General features: G+C 34.6%; 2 protein-coding genes across 15 annotated transcripts in view; one reads left to right on the forward strand and one right to left on the reverse strand.

The window, feature by feature from the left end:
- The window catches only part of LOC106874731 (E3 ubiquitin-protein transferase MAEA), a 338,771-nt gene extending 322,962 nt beyond the window's left edge, over window positions 1-15,809 (reverse strand). Inside the window, exon 1 of the mRNA XM_089363042.1 lies at window positions 15,752-15,809. Within this exon, the coding sequence (XP_089219168.1) occupies window positions 15,752-15,790 (39 nt within the window). The 5' untranslated portion in view covers window positions 15,791-15,809. The remainder of the gene's footprint in view (window positions 1-15,751) is intronic.
- Window positions 15,810-18,189: 2,380 nt separating this feature from the next.
- Window positions 18,190-19,530, forward strand: part of LOC106874741 (C-terminal-binding protein) — a 203,928-nt gene continuing 202,587 nt past the window's right edge. For all 14 annotated transcript variants that reach the window (XM_089363012.1, XM_089363020.1, XM_089363018.1 and 11 more), the window contains exon 1: window positions 18,190-18,260. The gene's annotated coding sequence lies outside the window, so the exon portion shown is untranslated. The remainder of the gene's footprint in view (window positions 18,261-19,530) is intronic.

A 19,530-nucleotide genomic window follows, 5' to 3' on the forward strand; every position in this document is an offset into this window, starting at 1 on the left:
AGAAGCCAGGGAATACAGAGAGAGAAGATATTCACAGGGCTATCAGCTGGCTTTAGAAAGGCTGGCTCAGTGATATGATAAGTTGTGTATAGGGCAGGAGGCATGGCAGTCCTTGAACAAAGATACCTGTAGGCATGGCACAAGAGAGAGAGAGAGAAAGAGAGAGTAGAGAAGAGAATAAACCTAATTACTGTTGAAATGTTAGTCTGTCACTCTGTAGACACATTTCATTTTATTTTTTTTAAAATTATATATCACATTTGGCGAGCAATAACAACATTGGTTACAGGTTTTCATTAGGTCAATCACTGGTTCACTGCATTTCTGGTGGCAAGAATCACAAGGAATTGTCTGTGCAGTTAAGATAGAACAAATACCAAAGCACAGTTTGGCATTTGTTCTAAATACCAAAGAGTGCTTTTGGTATTTGGTTATCTCACTATGGCTACATCTTTTACTGATATGCTTGGATGAAAGATATGTAAACACAAATAGACCAGATATCATTTTAGGCCTATTTTTTCCATACTAGCACAAACTGGATGGGCCTTTTCTAGTACAATAAGCCACCACTTGATGTGATGCCATGGGTCCTTGTTATTTCCTCTGTGAAATTCAAACTATGAAGATCAGCTTTCATCACTTCCTTTCCTGTCTTCTTCGGTTTTCTTCTTCTGTGAGTGTTCCAAGTGGAACCAGCAGGTTTCTATTCTCTTGGATCACTTGGCACTTCTTTACTCAAGAGCCTTCTTTATACACACCATGTCTGAGCAATACCTTGTGAGTGAATTTGATAGGTGGAAACAGAAAGAAGCCTGTGTAGCCTTTTGTTTGTGTGTGTGTGTATGTGTTTGCTGTGTGAGTCTGTATATTCATGTGTATCTGCATACATGCTGGTGCATATGTCTGTATATATGCATGTGTATCTGAATGTGTGTGTTGTGTGGTTGTTTATATCTGTGCTCAACAAAGGTTGCTACAAAAGATACTTATTGGTACTGTCTGCTTCTCTCACATCTTTGAAGGTGTGTGAAATAAGTGGTCCCTTACTTGTGACAGGCAAGACGTCCAGCTATTAAAATAATGCCCCAAATAGTATATTTATCTAACCCATGCTAACATGGGAAAGCAAACAAACAAATTTGCAAACATATATAGAGATAAATAAATGTCCTCATTCCAATGCAGAAAATACAATAGCCCTTTTGTATAACAATATAGTCACAATTATTTCCCCACATAATCTTACGTATTGCTAATTAGAGAATTCTGATTGCATTACTTTATATGTAATTATATGCTTTAAGTAACCGAAATAACACTAACCATATTCAAGAGAGCTTTATGGAATGTATTATGTAACTGAAGTGACCTAGTTAAGAATAATACGACTGATGCTTGTGATCTAGAGACTAGGGTACAAGCTGGGGCGAGTCAGAAGCTCAGAAAAAAAAAGATTGCTCTATATTGGTGGTTTAACCTGTTATAAATAACAGCAGTCAAATCAATCCCCACCATCACATCCTACAAACACAATTAATGTAGGGCTATAATTATTGGGGTGGGGTAACAAAAGAAAACATGAGTAGGCTATAGATGTAACCTCTCTGATCTGCTTAGTCAAGGCTGGCATGGGCCAAACACCAGCAATAACAACATATTGCCATTTGGTGGCAACAACTGAGATTTTCTTCTTCAATACAACAGCAACTACAAGAGAGGTATAGATCTGGTTTAGCCCAAGAGCATACCTAATCCAGTAGACATATGCAATCAAAGACTCTCCAATTTAATGTGTGTGTTTGTATCTCTCTTTCATATATATATATATATATATATATATATATGTGTGTGTGTGTGTGTCCGCTTTCCATGCTAGCATGGGTTGGACGATTTGACTGAGGACTGGTGAAACCAGATGGCTACACCAGGCTCCAATCTGATTTGGCAGAGTTTCTACAGCTGGATGCCCTTCCTAACGCCAACCACTCTGAGAGTGTAGTGGGTGCTTTTACGTGCCACCGGCAAGAAGGCCAGTCAGGCAGTACTGCCAACGGCCTCGCTCCAAATGGTGTATTTTATGTGCCACCTGCACAGGAGCCAGTCCAGCGGCACTGGCAACAATCTCATTCAAATGACTTTTCCCATGCCACCGGCACAAGTGCCAGTTACGTGAAGCTGCGGCACAAGTGCCAGGAAGGCGACGCTGGTTGAATGGCAGGTAAAAAGCACCATCCGAACATGGTCGATGCCAGGACTGCCTGACTGGCTCCTGTGCCAGTGGCACATAAAAAGCACCCACTACACTCTTGGAGTGGTTGGCGTTAGGAAGGGCATCCAGCTGTAGAAACATTGCCAGATCAGATTGGAGCCCGGTGCAGCCACTGGCTCTCCAGACCTCAGTCAAACCATCCAACCCATGCCAGCATGGAAAACGGAGATTAAATGATGATGATGATATATATAACAAGTTAGTCAGAAGAGGAGCTGCAATGTTCATGACCATTGCAGGACATTCCAGAATAGGGAATTACAGAGTTTCAGACAATTAAATATTTGGTTTGTATATTTCCTGTTTACAGTAAAGAACAACGAAGAAGGAGGGAATTTCAAAGAGTTGCATCCCATGGGAGAATGAGATAGCCAAGTGTTTAGTGTCACATTATGCATATGGGGTTTACAAACAACAATAACATTTATATTCTTGTATTAAAAATAAATAAATCAAGTTGGAATATTTATTTGCCTTATGACCAACATTTAAGAAATGAATTCAAAGAATTTGATAAATAAGATTTTCTTTATTCTTTATCACTTAAAATAGATTTTTGATTTATTCTTATTTTTCAGGCGTGGCTGTGTGGTTAGAAGTCTGATTCTCAACTACAAAGTTCCAGGTTCATAACATTTTTATTGTTGGTTTCTCCCGCAAAAATGGTTGTGATTTTCATAACTGGCATGCAAAACTATGTCAGTAGAAATTCTCAACAAAATCTGAACATAGGCTTAGGCACAGCGGTGCGGCAAGAAGCTTGCTTCTCAACCACATGGTTTGGGGTTCACTTCTACTGTGTGACACCTTGGGCAAGTGTCTTCTTCTAATACAGCCTGTGAGTGGATTTGGTAGATGGAACTGAAACAAGCTTGTCATGTGTATGTGTATGTGTATATATATATATATATATATATATATATATACACACACACATGCGTGTGTCTGTGTTTGTTCCCCCACCATCTCTTGACCACTGATGTTGGTTTGTTTACATCCCTATAACTTAGCGATTCAGCAAAAAGATATAAATCAGGGATAGGCAACTTTTCGTCAAATGGGGGCCGCATCGTACCATTTCCAAGTGGGAGAGGGGCCACATGATAAAACACATATGCATGAAATATTACTTGCTCATTTTACACTGAATTTTTTGAAGGTCTTAATTTTATTCGTCTAAGTTTGAAAGTTTATTTGTCTTAGTACGAAATTTTATTTGTCCTAGCATGAAATTAGTAACCTAGAAACTCCTCAACGGCTGCAGGTTGCCCATGCATGATATAATTAGTATAAGCACCAAAGTTTTAAAAACATCAAATACTGAGGCCAAGTTGGCTAAATCCAGCATAGCTTGGAGTCCAATAATGACTGAAACAAGTAAAATATTGGCTAAATAAAAACAGTGAATGGGTGGGGGAACATTGTTTTTTTCAGTGACATGAGGACAAAGGTAAAATAGCTCAGAAAACAGGGTGAAAAAAAAAATGTAGTGTGTTGTAGTTTGCTTGAAGCGTTGTAGTATAGAAGTAAAGTAATAAATGAAATGAAGAAAGCTTCTGACAATGCAGGGATGAAAGTTGAAAAACCTTTTTATATCTTGGGCGTAAAGGCCCATCTTCAGAAGGGTTCAGTTAAAGAAATGTGTGTGACCTTGACTGTACCCTTCTGAAGATGGAACTTTGTACTCAAAATATATAAAGGCTTTTCAACTTTCACCTCTGCATTGTTAGAAGCCTTCCTCATTTCATTTATTATTCTAAAACAAAAAGGTTTTGTGAAGTATTTAATCAAGCATGTAAGCATCGTGTATGAATACAGTCAGTCTATGTCCCTCTTATTTCTTCTTATATACATACAAACTCATACAGACGAGTTGAAATAGCCATGAGTAACCTATTCAAATAAGCAATGGGGAGGTTTTGAAGCAGTTGTTATTCAGCTTCAAGTCATTTCTGATTGAGGAAACCTATGACCGAAAAAAAAATTGTTTTAGGCATTTTCCTTATAAGACATCTAGGACCTTAACCGATGTAACCTTTCATTTTTATGAAGGGAGATTCTTAGCTGTTATTTTTAGTAGACCAAGCAACCAAATAGAGACTCCGGATCTATTTTAAAACGGGGGCCACAGTTTTCATTAATGTTTTACGTAGTGTTTTTGGTACCGAAAGACTTTCAAACTTCGTATACTTATCTATTTTGTGTTATAGAACAGAAAAATATTTTTGTATTTGAATTTATTTCATGTAAAAAATTGTCTTATTTCGATAATTTCAACCAATCACTGACAAGTATTCAGTTGTTTACATTTACTCCTTTGGCTCATTAAGCGATGTAAAGTGTATTTAATTTCCATACCTTCGTTTTATTTGCTTTTTTCATTTTAAATTTGCTTTAACCCTAACCCTACGGTTAGGGTTAGGGTTAATTGTTTCAGAATCGTTTGTTTATGTAGTCGGCACTTAATGTATATCGGCTGAATGGACGTCAGTGATTGGTTGAAATTACAGAAATACGACAACTTTAACATGGAATAACTTAGGGATTTCTTCTTTTTTTTAAGAAGACTAAGAGAAAAAGATGTTTTATATGACACATTCTACCAGTGTTCCAAGTTTCAAAGTGTTTCATTAAGAAAATACTGTGGCCCCCGTTTTAAAATAGATCCGAGACTCCTCTGTAGACACCGGATGGTTGAAGCATTGGAGGATAATGGAAAACTAAGACCTTGGAAGTTACAAAGACCAAACACTATTTTCTGTTTCAGTACTGAGGTATGTTGAGATGCAACCTTATGTGTTTAGTTAAGTAAAAAGGTACAAATGAAAGGAAATGTACTCTATCACCCAAAGTACAGTTTATTTACTTATTCATAGCTGATGGTTCACTCCTCTGTTACCCATAATACATACACTCACTTATCTGTGTGTGTGTGTGTGTGTGTATAACAATCTATTAGAAAGTGTTAATGTGTACACATATTCTATGTTTTTATTTATTTCAATCACTGGACTATGGCCCATGCTGGGGTATCATCTTCAATGATTGAACAAATTAATTACAGTTTATATTTTTTTAAGCCTAGTACTTAACCTATTCTGTCAGACACTTTTGCTGACCTGCTAAGTTACAAAGATGTAAACAAACTAACACTAGTCATCAAGTAGTTTGAAGACACACACACACATACTGGGCTTCCATACAGTTTTCATCTACCAATTTCATTCATAAAATAGAGCTGTAGTTGAAGACACATGCCTGAGGTGCTAGGCAATGGGACTGAACCCAGAACCATGTGATTATGAAGAGAAATTCTTAACTACACAGCCATGCCTGCAATATTCCACATAAGAAAAAAAAATGCTTATGAGAGGCTGTCTTTCATTGGTTAATTAAAAAAAAAGCGAAAAAGAAATCATTTTAAATTGAAGTAGATAGTTCATCTATGCATTTGAGAAACAGTGTGTACATTGTACTATAAAGATTTGTTGAGTGAATGGAAAAGTAATAAAAAAAATAATGAAAATGGGAAAAAAAATTAAGCTCATAGGAATTAGACCTTTGAAGAATTCGAAGACTTGAGGCAATATAAGTTAAGTGTAATGGCATGCCAAATGTTTAAAAAGGGGGTCAGAACAGTCACTAGAAAGGGTAAGGACAAGATGGAATGTGAGAAGGTCATTAATGGGAGAGAAAAAGGGAGGGAGCTAGCGAGAGAGAGAGGAACAAGCTTAATAGCCTAAGAAGCAAAACAGAAAAGTGATGATGCAGGAGCAAGGGAAAGAGAGTGAAATCCTTAAGGAAATACATTAGAGAATTGAAAATGTAGAAGAGTGGGATAGAAGAAAGACATGTTTCTGATAATCCAATATAACCATTGGAATTTGAAGAGGAATAGTGGTAGAGTCAGTAAAAGTAAAAATTGAAGTGTGTTAACGGCTATTTATTATTTTATTTATTTTAAATGGTTTTTGTCAAAGGAGAGTCCATGACATTTCAGGGGCTTGGAGACTGTTGGTGGAAGGCATAAAATAGCAAAAGCCATGGGTTATTGCCATAGGTGTCAGCCTGACCGAAAGTATTCCAGCTATGACCTACGAGCACTATGTGTATCTAGGGATAAACTGATGCCTAAGCATAGCCATAATCCATTGACTGAAAGCAGTAATATATATATATATATATATATATATATATATATATATATATATATATATATATATATATATACACATATATATATACACACATATAAAACTCTCTTGACTCCGTTGGTCATGAATGACCATGGATGCACCTAAAAGGTCCCCCTCCGAGGTACAAGTCTGGGCGGAAAGTTGCCTCACCAGCGAACGCACAACCTAAGGTTTTTTTTATGGAAGACCAGTAGTTGCCCATGCATTCCAGCCTCCCCTCTACATGCCACCAATGTTATCCAAGGGAAAAGCAAAGGCCGACACAGCTTGGCACCAGTGACGTCCCAACTCATTTCTACAGCTGAGTGAGCTGGAGCAATGTGAAATAAAGTGTCTTGCTCAAGAACACAACAAACAGCCTGGTCTGAGCCCCCAAAACAATCATACTTTGGACCCACAATGCACCATGAGTCACTGCTCAAGATCATCCTGACAGGAAAATTGGAAAAGAGAGCAAGTGCAGTGAAATCTATGCTTCATTGACGAGGTCTTAATAATACTTGAACATGTCCAGAGTTGTCTCCCATACTTACTGAAATAATATAATATATGCAATTGACAATTTTTTTTTTTTTTTGTTCTCATAACATAATTATTTCTAGTTAACACAATAACGATCTCTGCATTAGATATATTAATGCTAGCTAACTGAACTATTTCCTTGTTTAGCAGCAGGACAATGACTTAGTAATAAAAAGTAGATTACCGATTTGAAACAATTACAAAGTGATCAGTGAGTGGTCTACATGTTGGTTATGTGGAACACTTAAGTAGTCTAGCAACTTAATATTTACCACTTAACTGACATTGTGTTTAACATACCTGGTAATATATAAAATGAAAAAAAAAAATTAAATATAAGCCAAATATCTCTCTTTTACTCTTTTACTTGTTTCTGTCATTTGACTGTGGCCATGCTGGAGCACCGCCTTTAGTCAAGCAAATCGACCCCAGGACTTATTCTTTGTAAGCCTAGTACTTATTCTATCGGTCTCCTTTGCTGAACCGCTAAGTTACGGGGACGTAAACACACCAGCATTGGTAGTCATGCGATGTCGGGGGGACAAACACAGACACACAAACATATAACACATGTATGTGTTATATCTTTCAGTTTCCGTCTACCAAATCCACTCAAACCATCCAACCTATGCCAGCATGGACAACGGACATTAAATGATGATGATGATGATGATGATTTAACACATTTACTGGAATAACTACAAAGTTTAATTTTCCAGTTGAAGGGTTAAACCCATTTCTAAAATGGATGATGGACTGAGGCGGGGCCAGAAGTATAGGGTCAGTGATGTCACATGAACAGCTGAAGGGCTTTGACAGGAGAGGAGGAGGAGCAAGGGAGGTCATGTGAGTGGAAGGATGACTAGCATGGGACTCTTTTGCTGAGAGGCCGTTGCTCGAGATGGACATGGTGGTCATTATAAGCTGAGGGAATTTGTCGTTAGGTTTTGGCCAAAGGTTAGGCCAGTAGGGCTCCTATGGATATATCCTGGCTGGAAATGATAGATGTTATCAGAGGAAGTGCAAGATAGATGAGTTAAGCCTTTTCACCACTAAGCATAGATGACTAAATGTTTACAAATTTATTATCAGTATCTTTGAAAGCCCAACGTGAAAACAAAAAGAAAAAAAACAAACAAACATATTTATTTATATAAACAGAAAAGCAATTTCCTTATTATGGAGGAATTGAAAGAAGCTAACAAATAGGCAAGAAGAACAATAAACAAATCTAGACTTATAATAATACACGGATGCATACGTATGTAGGAGGAGACAAAATAATTGTTTTGAGTATTCTAAAAATGTACAGAGGAAGTGGTTCTTTCACCAACCTAGTGGATCAGAAGATATGCACATGGCCTATGTTTTATGTTTGTTAAAAAACAAAAAACAAAAAAAAAAAGAAAATATTTACATTATTTACATTTGACAAATATTTGTCCTCATCTTGTTTGTTGTTAACACAATGTTTCTGCTGATATACCCTCCAGCCTTCATCAGGTGTCTCGGGGAAATTTCGAACCTGGGTTCTCATTCATGCCCTTCCTAATGCCAACCAGTCTAAGAGTGTAGTGGGTGCCTTTTACATGTCACACACTAAATATAATGTGCAGTATTAATGTCTGAGAATGAGTTCACTTGAAAGAAATACCAAAGTTGTAAGCTCAATACAATTTACAGAGAGCTGGTGCTCCAGCATGACCAAAGTCAAATGACTGAAATGAGTAAAAAAAGAAAAATGTGTTCAACTGGCCAACGAAGGTGAATGTGAATGATTTGTAGCATTTAGTGGCTGTGTGGTAAATAGCTTGCTCACCAACCACATGGTTCTAGGTTCAGTCCCACTGCGTGGCACCTTGGGCAAGTGTCTTCTACTATATATAGCCTTGGGCCGACCAAAGCCTTGTGAGTGGATTTGGTAGATGGAAACTGAAAGAAGCTTGTCGTATATATATATGTATATGTATATATATGTGTGTGTTTGTCCCCCTAACATCGCTTGACAACCGATGTTTGTGTGTTTACGTCCCCTGTAACTTAGCGGTTCCACAAAAGAGACCGATAGAATAAGTACTAGGCTTGCAAAGAATAAATCCTGGGGACGATTTACTCGACTAAAAGCGGTGCTCCAGCATGGCCGCAGTCAAATGACTGAAACAAATAAAAGAGTAAAAGAGTAACACGAAATTCTGATTCTTCTTTTGAAACTTAGATCACTTTAAAATATGGAATTTGTACAGAAGAACTAATGGCAGTTTCAAACGGTTTGGTATCAAATGGGTGAAATGCATTCTTTCAAAAGCAACTGATGTGAGAGGAAGAACAGATACTTGGACCCTCATCACTGATACAGCTTTGTCCTGTGCATCACATGTGATACATAAAAGGCAAGGGGTTAACTTGCTTCATTATTTCATGACATTAGATCTTAATTACTTAAACTTGTTTCCTAATTTTATCTTAACTTTAGATCATTAAGTGCTTGGTGAGCATAACAGCAAGTTTCTGGATTTATCAGCTTTTCAGTGATGCCAATCATCATCATTTGTATTCATGCCACTGTTAAAGATAGCCAACAAAGCACCTATCTCTATTTATGCTGCTATAATATTATAATACTCCCATTTAATACTGCTTCATTTAATGTAATGTTTATTTATTCACATTGTTTTGAATTAACAATGCATAAAATCTTGTAGCTTCAAGATCTCAGAGATGCAATTGTCTACTTTTAGAATGGAATTGTAGGATAGGTATAAGAGGCTAGCTCTGGTCAGTTTGGATATAAAATACGTGGAACATTTGGGTTGGATATGGCCAGTTTAAATGCTAAAGGGTTAATCACAGGTTATGCTTTTAGCCTGAACTATACACACGGTAGAATTACATTTGAATTATCACAAATGACATAACTGTTTTTCCCAGTTGATTCCAATGCCACAGAGTAATAGATCATGTATGGATTCATGGCTCAGTGGTTAGAGCATCAGGCTCACAATCATGAAACAGTGAGTTCAGTTCCTGGACCAGGATGTGTGTTGCGTTCTTGAGCAAGACATTTTATTTCATGTTGCTCCAGTTCACTCAGCTGTAGAAATGAATTGTGACATCACAAATCTTGGTTGAGAAAACCTCTCCATCACCATGGAAATGATATCCTAGAACCACCTTGGTTATGCTTGTACAAGTGAGGCCCTGTCCCTCCTCCTCCCTCTCTGCTCTGGCAAGCATTTACCCCACTGCATCTCATCCTTGAATACCCATGATTTCTCTATCTGTGTTGAGCAGAATAGGTACATATTACATCCCTCCACTTCCATTTCTTATCATTCTTGAAGTCATTGCTTCCACCTACTGCTCTCCTCTGCTATTCTGGCAAAAAGAGATCAATGAACCAAGTACCAGATTTACATTTAGTACTGGGGATAATTGAATTGATTAAATCGTTAAAGATGGTTCCTCAACATAGCTGCATTCCAATGACTGAAGTAAGAAATTATACATACATGGTTGTGTGGTAAGAAGCTTCTTTCCCAGCCACATGGTTCCAGGTTCAGTCCCACTGCGTGACACCTTGGGCTAGTGTCTTCTACTATAGCCTTGGGCAGACCAAAGCCTTACGAGTGGATTTGGTACACAGAAACTGAAAGAAGTTGTATATATATCCAGCTGTAGAAACTCTGCCAAATCAGATTGGAGCCTGGTGTTGCCATCCAGTTTCACCAGTCCTCAGTCAAATCGTCCAACCCATGCTAGCATGGATAGTGGACGTTAAACGACGACGATGATGATATATATATATGTATATATCTATGTGTGTGTGTGTCTTTGTGTCTGTTTTGTTCCCCCATCACCACTTGACAACTGGTGTTGGCACATATATGTCCCTGTAACTTAGCAGTTAAGCCAAAAGAGATTGATAAAATAAGTACTAGGTTTAAAAAATAAGTCCTGGGGTCGATTTGTTCGACTAAAAACCCCTCAAGGTGGTGCTCCAGCATGGCTGCAGTCAAATGACTGAAAACAAATAATATATATATCTATATATATATATATATATATATATATATATATATATATAAAGTGAAAAGCTCTGTTGGTGATATCTTGTTACTTGGGTTTGGTGTACACTGGGCAGTCTGTGGCCCCTTGACTTTGTTTGCATCATATAATTTGTACCTACATGCACATGGACAAATAATGTGTCGGAGCAGCAGTAGTCTATCGAACTCATCCTCACCCTCAAATTAATGTCCATTTTTTTATGCTTGCATGGGTTGGACAGCTTGATAAGAGCTGGTAATGCCAAGGGCTGCACCTGGTTCCATAGTCTGTTTTTGGCTTGGTTTCTACAGCTGGGTGTCCTTCCTAATTCGTTACAGAGTATACTAGGAGCTTTTCATGTGGCACCATCACCAAGTGGCACAGTAAATATTTCCTGTAGATCAATAATGGAATAAAATGCAGTGCTGAAGCTGACTGGGAAGATTTGAACTTGGTCATTAATTAAAAAAATTAACTACTGCCCAGTGTATTACTGTTTGTGCTACCCTTACAGACCTGAAATAATATCACAATAATTTATATTAAGATGATAGTAATATTAATGGTTTCAAATTTTGGCATGGGGCCAGTAATTTTAAGTTGTGAGGATAAGTTGCATACATATATGTATTTTTTGATTTTACTCTGGATGTTTTTGAAATAGGTAAGGATTCGAAGTTAAAGTTTCATCTTATATATTTGAAAGGATTAATAAAGTTTGTTGATTAAGTTATCATCAGTTGTGTTCATGGAACCTTTTGCAAGAAGCAAAGGAACTCTTGTAAATGCTTCCCTAATGCGGCAAAGCAAGTGAGCCTGCTAGTGTTAGATCAGTATGAAAGATTTTAGGTGTTAACTGTAATAACATTGCTTTCACTGAAGTTCTCAAAGGCAAGGAAGAATTCTTGTGTGAGACACGAGAGGAAGTCTCCAGTGGTTTTGACACTATGAAAGCCAGAATGGTAGTGATTGAGAATAGTGAAAGATTCAAGGTTGGTATAAGAGGTGATTATTTATAACTACTTCGCTTACTTTCGATAAGTTTGAAGTGAGAACAATGGAATAGCAGTTGGCAAGGTGAGAGAGGTTGCCTTTCTTTGGGATGGGACATAGTGTAGCAAGTTTCCAGAGATTGGGATAGATTGGTGTAGAAGGAGTTAAACTGAAGCGAATGACAAGGATAAGAGCTAGTTTTAAAGATAGTTTGAGGGCTATGAAAAAAAAATGAAAGAACTGTGATGGGCTACAATCCAAAGGCCCATGGTTAGAGTATATCTGAAGTGGGGTAATTTATGAATAGAATGGACTGAGTAACATGATTTCAGAATACCAATAGCACAAATTGCTCTAAGCTGGACAAGTCAGAAGGTTCACTGATAAGAAGTGGACCTTTCCAAGTTGCCGAGTGATACCAATGAAATCAGAACAAAGTCGGTCTCTGAGACAATGGGAAAACAATTTACTTAAACGAAGAAAGGTGCAATGAAGAAAGAATTCAAAGTACATGGTGACCTTGAATATATAACAACATCTGGTACTTAGTCAATATAAACACACACACACAGCCAGGTATATATATATGTGTGTACATAAAGATATGCATGCATGAGAGAGCACAATGAAATATTGGATGTTATAATCTAGATGCGAGTCTCAGACATGTTGGTTCTAGATCCAGCAAGTTTGAATTGTGTAATAATAATATATTAAAACTGAAACCCTCAGCTGGTTAAGGTGACATAGTTTGTTCTTTTCCAAACACACAAGTTCTCTGCCCATTGACTGACATATTATAGCAAGATCCAACTTTGTAATGAAATAATTTCTTCACAAATAGGTATATGTATGTTTGCTGTTGTTGTTGTTGTTGTTCAATCTTGGTGATTTATGTTATTAAGATCAGAAAAGCCTTGTCCATTGCCAAATTTTTACCCCCCATGACATTACATATTTTAAGCTCTGGTTTTCTGTTCAGTGTCTGTGTTTGTTTTAGGCATTGCAGATAATACTTATATATTATATATATATATATATATATATATATGCATACATACATACAGGTACACAAATGCACACATGCATATAAACACATACACACAAAGATGTGCAAATAGATATATATAGCCATACATAGATTTCCATAAACATAGTTATTGATATACAGACATATACACACATACATCATAGATATACACAGGCATACACACATACATCCACAGATATATAACGGATGGAAACACATACAAGTAGTTATACATAGACATATTTACATAGCTAAGCATACGTATATGTGAAATCTCTCACATATATATACACAGCTATACAGAGACACATATACATTGATTTCCATAAATACATTTATTGATGTAGACATATACACACATACATAGATATACACAGGCATACACACACACATCCACAGATATATAACAGATATAAACACATACATATACATACAAGTAGTTATACATAGACATATTTACACAGCTATGCGTACACACACACGCACACACATATATATATATACATAGCTATAGAGAGACATACGTATACACAGCTATACCTACAGTAAACATGTATACACACACATATGCACAGATATAAATGTACATCAGTATACACGTACACACACATACACAAATACATATAGATGCATACACAGATATAAATGTACATCACCTTTTCGATGTCATTCTTGGGATTAACGGAGTTATTAGTCCGATTCTAGTGAGTGGTAAACGTCATTCAACAATAACCAAATCGTGTTGCTATAATAATACCTAATGGTAACTCTACTAACATAAGCTAGTACTAAAAGCCGGTACCGTGGAGGCTGACTCTCGTCTCGGAATTTATTTTGTCCGGATTGGAAGAGAAATCGTATAATATAAATTCTCACGTGGTTACAATCAATATTCCATCTGATCATGCTTTATTCTCTTGTTTAGTAAAAAATAAGAAATAGTAAAGATAATAATTCGTTAATTATTATTAAAAGGTAAAATAGCTTCCCGATCTCATAGAAAAACACGAATTAAAATTGCTTTATATTGACAGTTTGGGGATTGAAACGTAAATTTGTCAGTTGATAAATGATAAAAAAATAAAAAGAGGCAGAAGAGGATATTATTATATAGACAACATGATAACAAATAAAGTATGTAAATAAATACATTCAGAAGAGAAAGAAAAAAAACCTCTTTGATTTCTAAGATTCAGAAATATCTCATTAGAGTTATAATATTTATAATAAACATTATTATCATTATTAATATTTCTTTATTTGCTATTTGAGTAAAAAGACACGTTTCAGAATACTCGGTAGATTTTTACCGATTGTAATATGCAATAGACAATTGAACGCACTGTATATAATATATATGTATATATATATATATATATATATATATATATATAACATCATAGAAATTTAGAAAATGAATCTTAACAGAACAGAACTCCCAAATCAAAGGAATTATCATGAATAATAAACAGAAATAATATGCATAATAACCAAATTAAGTCTGGGATGACCAACTCAGAGAATTCTTTCTTTCATTTCTTTTTTTTTACCGAAAAGGACAAAAAATAAAAAATTATTCAAAGCCAATTTAGAAGTTATTAATAAATAACTTACAATATACACACACACACATATATATATAAATATATATATGTCAACGATTCGTCAATGTGGAAGAACTTATCAAACAGCTGATTAAGTTCTTGGATGACGATTCTTTAAAATCGTTTTTCTTTATTGTTGATTTCTTTAACTATATACATACTATTTTATTTATTTTCCCCCAGAAGGAATGATTTTTTTTTTCAAAAAGGTTAACTATAAAGTTATTTTTTATATAAACGACATATAATGATGAGACAAGTCTAAATAAACATACACACTCTTCTTTGTTTTGAGTGTATAACGTTGATAAAATGGCTTTATATACATACCCTATATATACCTATTACATCTATCTACGTGTGTACGAATACCCAGGGAAGGATGAGAGACACTTTGAACCCCTTGATTGGATTCGAACACTGCATCGAGGGGGCTAAATTAATAAAATTCCTTAAAAAAATAACGTTACATAAGTTTCGTTCAGTTTCTTTCGAAAAGAACAAACTAATAATTTTTCTTTTTTTTTTCCACACAGGATGGATGAATGAATATAATACATTTTAAGTCCTAAGAATCTATGAACTGACTATGTACACATTCTTCAGCCAATGCTTGTCGAGCAAAAACCACCCTAAGAACGATTCGAACCGAGAACTTAATGTTCACATTTATTTCATTAAAGCGTTGTTGATATATTTATATAATTCATAAACAATACCACTTAATAAAACAAAGTTTTATTGTTATTGTTGGATGTATATATATATATATATATATATATTTATATATATATATGTTATATATATATATATGTAAATATTGGTGCCTTGTTGTACCACTCATCTGAATATATATATATATATATATATATATATATATATATATATATGAGCCTCATCGTATCCAAGGTGGCAAACACAAGCGAAGAATTTTCATCTTACTCTATATATTTACTGAGATATCTGGAACCCCAAGACAAGCAGACTGTCTGGGTGTGTCGGTTCTGGTTACTCACACATACTTTCTGTCTGTCCTTTCACTGAAATGGCACACGAATATGGAATGAGGGTTTATTTAATAGTTTACCTTAAGAGTGGGGTGCTCCAATGCTTTCACGTCCGCCATACTTAAGGATTTTCTCAACAATTCAAAAACAAGGCACGGAACACAGAATAGCAGAAATAAATGTTAACAAGCAGCGCAGCGCAGCAGCAAAAAAATAATAATAAGATAATAAGAATCAAACAAATAAAACCTTCAAACGCCCCGGTCTTGTCTTTTCTGACAACTAAAAAATACTCAAAAAAATATAAATATTATTGTACAGTAATTTATTTGGAATTAAGTAAGATTCAATTAAAAGAAAATTGTTAATAACAATATTACTAATGATAATAGTTGTGTTGACAACGACAGTCTGAAACCAATGCTGCTGTCGAATATTTTCAAAAAAATTATGATTTAAAAAAAATCTTTGTGTTGTGATTTGCAATATCGAAAGTTATGGCTTGAAAATTAAATATATAAAATAAAGAGTTAAAGTAATAAATTTAAGTGTGGAAATATAATTAAAAACTCTCAATTACTATTATCAATTACTAATATAGGCACAAGGGCCACAGATGTTATATTTATTTATTTAGTTTTCCTTTTTGGCGGGCAGGAGGGATAACATAGATGCAGTTAATTTAATCCTGGATCTAGTTAAATTTTCACAATTTAAAAAAAAAAAAATTGTTTTTAAACTGAAGTAACTTATTTATTAATTTCTAGGGGATAAAAATGCGATTTTCGTCATTTGCATGCAAAACTACATTTTTGAAAATAAATCGGAAAATTTGAAAATACTTCTAGCGGTTGGAAGAAATTTAACTAACTCCTTAATCCTTTTAAACATGTATTTTCGAATGGAATTATAATAGAAGAGATCCCTGTTAAATGATTGGTATTTATTTAATTTTATCGATTTATCTACAACCTCCAACCCCACGTAAAGATGAAAGCCAAAGTTGACTCCCACCCACGATTTGAATTCAGAACGTGTCAAAAAGTAATAAAATAATATATATATATATATGTATATAGCTGAATTTGAAATATTTATCTTCCTAATTATTTTATTTTTTTGTAACAGGTTCAATAATTTAGTTAATAGTGAAAACTGTTAAAGAGAGATATGTAAATGAGGTGGAGGGGAGGAGATGTAAATGAGGTAGAGAGGCGGAAGGGGGAGGCGGCTAAGGTCCAGGTTTTTGAGAAAACAAAAGAAACGAAACGGAAAAATCAAAAAAAAAAAAGGACCGCGGAGAAGGCAGAGGAGATTTTTAAAGAGAGAGGGAGACATTTTAGTTACGGTTGCAAAGTTGTGATAATTTTATTAAAAGGAATTTCAAATAATAAGAAATATAACCGAAAGATAAATTTGATATAGATATATATATAAAGATATTACGAAAAAGCATATTCGAAGTTCGAAAAAAAAATACAAATTTAAGATAACACGAAGACGAGATTTTAAAAGAAAAAACGGTGTTAAAGAGAGGGAGAGCATAGAACCGTTGATTACCCCTCCTTCACGAGGAATGAAAATAATTATGATAATTAATAATATTTTGTTCGACGATACGTATGTGTATCATAAATCAAAAATAAATTAAGTTTATATGAAAAAAACGTAATATTTGATGCATTTACTGTGGTGGTAATTGTAGGTTAAAACTACAAATAAATGGAAAGTAGTTTTGGTATCTAGAGTAGAATGAGAATAATAAAAACACTATAAGAAAATAAAAAGAAACGAAATGAGAGGCGGAAAAGCAAAAATAAAACAAAGTAAAAAGAAAAGCAGGAAAAACAAAAACAAAGTCGTTGGCTTTTAATAACTATTAACGAAGCGAGGTTCGGCTTTGCTCGGCTCGTCTCGGATATTCTGGGGGCTTTGCTCGTTCTCTTGGTTATTTTTTTTGGGGGCGATTGAGCTTTTTTTTGTTTATTGAAAACAAAGAACGGAACGGAAAGGAAAAAAAATTATAATAATCGTTATATATATATATATAGAAATATATAGGATTATATAGCTTTGTTTATTGAAGCAAGGAAAAATTTATATATATATATAATACATATATATATATATGTATATACATATATATGTATAGATAGATATATGTGTATATCATATATTGTATATTTATATACGGAGTGAAAGGAATGAATTTTTTCGTCTGAAAAGGAATTTATTTAATTTCAAATTTGAAAAAAAAAATAACAACCAAAAAAAAAAAAGGAATTTAATTGTTTCTGTAACAGAAAAGAAAAAAAAAATACAACAAAATACCCCCTCCACCGCAAAAATCCATACTCCCCCCCCCAACCAATTAACCAATCTGTGGAAGAAGCGTGAAAATAGAGGAAACTATAACAAAAACCACTTGAGAGAGAAAGAGGGAGAGAGAGAAAGCGAGTGAGTGAGAAAGAAAGAGAACGAAAGAGAGAGGGAGGGAGAAAGAAAGAGAGGGAGAGATAATTATTAAAAGTCGACCGCTGACGGAGGATATATTTTTACCCCTGCTTTTAAATTATCGGTTTTATCAAGGTATATATATTTATTATTATCTATCCATTTATTTATGTGTATCGTTTTATATCGTGTATATATATATATAGTTATACTTATATATATATATATCGAATTATGTGTGTTTTCAAGTTCGGTTTGGCCATGAAGGCTAAGCCAATGCTGGAGCACTTGCCGTTGAAATCTATCTATATATATGTGCAATATTTATATGTATTTATATTTTCGTATTTTGCTTACTACTGTATCATTCTTTGCAACCCGTTATTATTATATGAAATATGTAACACACACACACATAGATTTCTTAAATATGATTTATTAATTGCTGTTGGTGTTGCCTAGTTCTGTTCCTGTTTTTATTCTTTTAAATATTCCCCACTGCTTATGTTTAAGTATGTAAATGTCTAAGCTCTATTATATATTGTTTTTTGTATATCTGGATGCACATTTACACTGTAAATGTATATAATATACGCATCTATATAATCCACACACACACACATATATACATCTAGTATACATCTTTAATTAAGAGTCTTTTGTAGGCAAATGTTTCTCTGTACATACACGTGTAAATGTATATATATATATATGTGTGTGTGTGTGTGTGTGTGTAAGTATATATAATATAAGTATAGAAAAGAAATGTTTATGTATTGATGTGTGTGTGTATTTCCACGTATATGTGTGTACATGTATGTGTAGTGATTGTGAGTGCGCGTCGGGTCCCCCCCTCTTTTTCCTATTATCTCTTTTGCAGCTCTCCCGCTCCAAATATTTTAATTTTTTTATTCGCCCTCCCCACTTTCCTACCTTTCCACATTACTAAATCTTTTTACTCCATCTTCATAGAGAATTAAAAATAAATATTCCAGTCTCTTCAACCATTTAAATTTAAATTCCAAGCACACACACACACACACACATTTATATTTTGTCAAGATGACAGCGACGGTCGTATTTGATTATATTATACTATAAAGAAACATCGACGGTGCCCGCCATCGCTTTTCTTATTAGATTCAATCTCATGTGTAAATCAATCGCTCTTAACTTGATTATCTCGAATCTTCATATATATATATACATATATAAATATGTATATATATATATGATGTAGTGTGTATAATCTATGTGTTTATGAAGCACAACTTTATAGTTTACAGGGTTAAAATTAATACGGCGCCAACTAGGGGCAAAATTAAACCATCCGATTACAGGAGTGAAACTTAATATATAAAACATAGATTCATATATCTTTATACTATTATAATACTAAGGCTGC

Source organism: Octopus bimaculoides, chromosome 14, assembly GCF_046866305.1.
Source record: "Octopus bimaculoides isolate indiv1 chromosome 14, ASM4686630v1, whole genome shotgun sequence".
In the NCBI taxonomy this organism is placed as follows: Eukaryota; Metazoa; Mollusca; class Cephalopoda; order Octopoda; family Octopodidae; genus Octopus; species Octopus bimaculoides.